Raw genomic sequence first — 5,655 nt, 5'->3', positions numbered from 1 at the left:
GGGTAAACACTTCAAACGACAGGAAAAATTAACCATTTATCCTAAAAATTAAAGAGTATTTGTGATGTGTTCTTACATGTAAAATGTCAAACATACACTACTATGTCATTTTGTACCATACACATATATTCTTGATCGACGAAAATGCCTTATAAGCTTATAACTCTCTCCCGCGATTGTCATTATACAGTTAAGTTTATAATCATACTCCCTTCGTCCTCAAAGAATATGCACTTATGGTTCGGCACGGGTTTTAATGTATAATTGGTAAAGTAAGAGGGGTGTAGAGAGAAAAAGTAATTAAAGTATTGTTAGAGGAGAATGAGTCATGCCTCATTCGAGAGGAAAAACATTCCAAAATTCGAAAGTGCATGTTCTTGTGGGACGGACTAAAAGAAAAGAGTGCATATTCTTGTGAGATGGGGGAGGTATAACGTAAAACCAAATTAGGCTAGGTTAAGTCTTAGATTAGTATTTGCACGGTTGCACCCACAATGTCTACACACTAACAAATTAACAATACAAGTAACGCAATCACATTCGTAACTAATGTAATTGGGCTACTATAGCAATGTTTTAATTAAAGATTCCATATCTTAATTAAGTCGATTTGCACACTTTAGGTTATACTGTTGCCTGTGAATGATACGGGTTATAATGCAAAATTAGTTAAGCATAAGCGAGATAGATAGATGAAATATTTGAAATATTGTTAGTAGATAATGGGTCTCGTCTCATTAGAGAGATAAACTTATTTAAAATGAAATATTACTAATTTTTATGGACGGACCAAAATAAAAACTATAACTATTGATTGTAGACTTAGGAAGTATTTATATCCTCTTGTTACATTTATACTATAAGATTATGATCATATGAAATAGATGTGAATTTTGTTGATATATACTAAAGGCACATGACAAAAACATTTTTTAAGGAAAAGTGGTACACAGCTTCATTTTGGGATTATATGTCACATTTTGTTAATTATTGTATTCGTTATTTTTTTTTATTTGGTTATTTGCTAATTGCTTATCTAATTTTACTTTTATTATAGTATATAAAGAGTAGATCTCGCATTTTATTAACTTATTCTATTTATATTTTTTAAAACCCGAACGGCTAACAATATACTTGCAGACGAATGGAGTATTTTGTCCTACTAAGTATTGAGAATGGGTCATCCTTGCCCAATTAGTTATAACCCTTTCCCTAACACTAAAGGGCACGTCTCTTCCAAGTGTTTAATTAATTATAATCCTTCTATATGTGCCTTGATTACAAGATTGAATTTTAAATAACAGACACCTGTTTCATCCATATATATTTATACAAAACTGATTTTAGATTTCAGATTAACCCTGCCATTCTAGATTTTTATAATTGTTGGGATTTTAAAAATTCAAAAAATATTAGTTCATGTAATCATACATACAGCAATAGCGTACGTTCCTCTTATTTTATACACCATTGGTATCAAAAGTAGTCCCCCACAAAACCACTCGATCAATTTCATTTCATTTAGTACAACCATCCTACCTTTAATTTAATTGACAAAAAAAAAAGTAGTAGTACTATCTTATGCCCTAAAGATAGTTTAATTACTTTTTAATAATAGGAGATTATGTACAACTTGAGAAAAAAAATTCTCTTGAACTCTAATTATTTATATATTGGATGTTACATTAAAAATCATACTACCTCCGTCCCTAAAAGTTTGTCCCGTTTTTCCATTTCCGTCCGTCCTCCAAAGTTTGTCCCATTTCACTTTTACCATTTTTGGTAGTGGACCTCATATTCCACTAACTCATTCCTACTCACATTTTATTATAAAACTAATATATAAAAGTAGGACTCACAATTCACTAACTTTTTCAACTCACTTTTCATTACATTTCTTCAAACTCGTGCCGGATCAAAGTGGGACAATATTTGGGGGACGGAGGTAGTATTAAATTTTGTTCATCAAATTAAATAATCCTAATCCTATATATACATAGTACTATCTTGTTGAATTGTGTAATGCTCCTATTTTTTGTACAGTTTCGTTAATTTTATAAGTTTGTACCTTGAAAAATAAAATCGCTCATGTGTTATTTCGTGTAAAGGGAAAAGTAGCATCTCCATCATATTTTCAAAATCTTACAGTAACACATTTTCATCATTTCATGCAGTTGGTGAAATAAAATTATAAATATTGGAGTACTCCCGCAGCCCTCTCTTAGTCTGTTAAATATCTATGTACATTTGGATTTTGTTTAAGAGAGAGATGGAATTGGTGGTGTGGATGGTGGTGTTGATACTAATTGTGTGCGTGATGAAAGTTATGCATTCTAGCATTATATGCTACTGGGCGAGCCCTCGCCGCATTCGGAAAATAATGGCGAAACAAGGCGTCCGTGGCCCTAAACCGCGCTTTCTCATCGGAAACATCTTGGACATGGCCTCTCTCCACTCCAAATCCACCGCCCACGACTGCCATTCCGTCCATCATGACATCGTCTCCCGCCTCCTCCCGCATTACCTCCTCTGGTCCAAAACCTACGGTACATATTCATTCGTATTGTGTGCATGATGTGCAGGAAAACGGTTTATATGTACTACATATTTATTAATACATATAACTTGAACCTTTGAACTATTGGTTGCACATTTATTTCATTTCATTTCTATGTATATACACCATGTGCAGGGAAACGGTTTATATTTTGGAATGGGGTCGAGCCGCGAATGTGCTTGACGGAACCGGAGCTAATCAAAGAGCTGCTGTTGAAATACAGCAGCCTCTCCGGGAAGTCGTGGCAGCAGCAGCAGGGGTCAAAGCATTTCATTGGACGCGGCCTCTTGATGGCTAACGGCCACGACTGGTCCCACCAGCGCCATATTGTCGCTCCTGCTTTCATCGGCGACAAGCTCAAGGTTTCATTCATTTCCTTTTCTTCTTCCTCTGCATAAATAAATATATGATTGAGAATCTTTAATATTTTTTTATAGAGCTATGCAGGATACATGGTTGATTGTACGAAGCAGATGATCGCATCATTGGAAAACTCCCTCGGAAATGGGCAGAGGGAATTTGAAATCGGAGAATACATGGCTAAGCTCACCGCTGATATAATTTCGAGAACTGAATTCGGCATAAATTATGAAAAGGGAAAGCAAATATTTCATCTCTTAACTCTTCTTCAAAATCTCTGCGCCAGATCCACCCGCCACTTGTGGTTTCCCGGTAGCAGGTATTGTTATTAATACTCTCATTTTTCTATTTTGGTCCTTCCGTTTTCATTTTCGACAAGTTTTTCTTTATTATGAAGTGAGTCTCATTCTCCACTAACAATACTTCAATCATTTTATAAACAGATTCTTCCCGAGCAAGTACAACAGAGAGATAAAATCGGTGAAGGGCGAGGTGGAGAGGCTGCTGATGGAGATCATAGAGAGCCGGAAAGACTGCGTGGAGATGGGGCGGAGCAGCTCGTACGGTAACGATCTGCTGGGATTGCTGCTGAATGAGATGCAGACAAAGAATTCAGGCTTGAATCTGCAGGTGATTATGGACGAATGCAAGACCTTTTTCTTCACCGGCCACGACACCACCGCGCTGCTGCTGACGTGGACGATGATGCTGCTCGCCACCAATCCGTCGTGGCAGCAGAGGATCAGAGCTCAGGTTAAGCAGGTCTGCAATGGCGCCCCGCTTTCCATCGAGCACCTCTCCAAGCTCACTGAGGTAATCATATACTCCCTCTGTTCTAGGCTAAGTGAGACGTATTTCTTTCTAGATCCTGTACTAAAAGAGGCATTTCCTTCTTTTTCTTTGCAATAATTAAGTAATCCTATTTTACTCTCTTTTAACATGCTTCTTTTACTCTCTTTAAGTTTATTTTAGTTTATTCTATATCTTTTTTTCTTACTTTATTCGCGATTCTATTTTATTATAAAATGCAGTTAAAAATGGTGATTAATGAGAGTCTTCGGCTATACCCACCGGCTTCAATGCTTCCCCGAATGGCGTTCGAAGACATAAAACTTGGCGATCTAGTGATTCCGAAAGGGCTGTCAATATGGATTCCGGTGTTGGCGATCCATCACAGCCCGGAAATATGGGGGAAAGACGCCAACGAGTTCAACCCTGAGCGATTCGCCTCAAAATCGGGGGCGGGGAGGCAGCATTTTATCCCTTTCGCGGCGGGCCCTAGGAATTGTGTGGGTCAAGGATTTGCTCTAATGGAGGCCAACATCATATTAGCAATGCTAATATCAAAATTTAACTTCACAATTTCCCCTAACTATCGTCACGCACCCATTGTTGTGCTCACCATGAAACCTAAGTATGGCGTTCAAATCCTATTGGAACCCTTGAATCACATATGAAACTTTTTTCTCCTATTTTTTCCCAAAATATAGAGTTTATATGGCTGAGGATAATATGGTACTAATTTTTTACATAGTATGCTACTTCCTTTGTCCTGGATTAAATATCCAAATTTGACTTGTCGCAATTTTTAAGAAATATGAAAGTGAACGAAAAATTTAGTGGAATATTATTCGTACTTTTATGTATTAAATTTATACACCCTCCATCCCATAAAAATAAGAACATCTTTCATTTTGAGATGTCCCAAAAAATTATCCCTTTCTATTTTTTGGTAACTTCATTCTCTCTAATAAGGTGAACCCCATTATCCATTAATAATATTATAATTACTTTTTTCTTTCTTATTTTATTAATTGTCCATTAATTCTCATGTCGTCTCAAATGTTCATATTTTTATAGGACTAATATAAAATATAATGAAATTTAGTGGAATGGAAGTGAGATACATGTAACAAAATGCGGCACTGAGAACTTGAAAACCTCTGATTTCTATATAAACAGACACAAGCACTAAACCCCGTAATTTATACTCCGTATATGTAAACAAATTAATGCTGACACCTGCTGCCATTAATTTGTCATAGATTGTTTGCTTAAGTATACTATAACGTATTCATTTAAATTTAATTAACTATGCAAGTGTTCATGGACTGAATTTGAGAAGTCAAAACAAATTAAGTGTACGAACAAAGCCTGAGACAAAAAGAATTGCAGGGACTAATTAAGTGCAGTGAGTCGTGATTAATGTAAGAAATAAAGGAATATGCACAAAATAGGTGAGCTGGTCACAATGTAATTACGTACAACTAACATATTTAAATGAGTTAACAAAATTATCTCGCGACAAAGAGCATCTTTCATGTCATGACTCTTCATATCGGGGTTTGAGCATACATGTAAGGAAGGTGTTAATTTATTCAAGAGGAAAAAGAAAATTTGAAGCAAACTGACACGGCATAGCAATTTGTATACGAGTCATGTCGGCGGCGGCTGGTTTTCATCTATCTGTCATGAATATAAAAAGAAAAGAAGCAAGTACTATTATTATTAGTATACTCCCTCCGTCCCGGGCTACTCGCCCCTTTCCTTTTCGACACGGAGATTAAAGAATGAGTGTATAGGAAAGTCAAAAATTACGGCTGTAGGTGAAAATTTTTACTAAAAATGGAAAGAGTGCAAGTAACTTGGTACGCCCAAAAAGGAAATAAGTGCGAGTAGTGTGGGACGGAGAGAGTACTATTTTACAAAATTAATCAAGAGTAATTTTTCTACTATTC

General features: G+C 36.1%; 1 protein-coding gene across 1 annotated transcript; it reads left to right on the top strand.

Moving 5' to 3' along the window:
* Positions 1-2,052: 2,052 nt before the first annotated feature.
* Positions 2,053-4,542, top strand: LOC121773834 (cytokinin hydroxylase-like). Its single transcript, XM_042170753.1, has 5 exons — positions 2,053-2,546; positions 2,693-2,919; positions 2,995-3,236; positions 3,361-3,730; positions 3,949-4,542. Exons 1-5 carry the CDS (start codon positions 2,240-2,242, stop codon positions 4,372-4,374), a joined length of 1,572 nt encoding a protein of 523 aa, XP_042026687.1. The 5' UTR covers positions 2,053-2,239; the 3' UTR covers positions 4,375-4,542.
* Positions 4,543-5,655: the final 1,113 nt, after the last annotated feature.

This window comes from Salvia splendens, chromosome 17, assembly GCF_004379255.2.
Source record: "Salvia splendens isolate huo1 chromosome 17, SspV2, whole genome shotgun sequence".
NCBI classification, from domain to species: domain Eukaryota; kingdom Viridiplantae; phylum Streptophyta; class Magnoliopsida; order Lamiales; family Lamiaceae; genus Salvia; species Salvia splendens.
The sequence above is the reverse complement of the archived record's forward strand: the minus strand, read 5'-3'. Positions and strand labels throughout refer to the sequence as shown.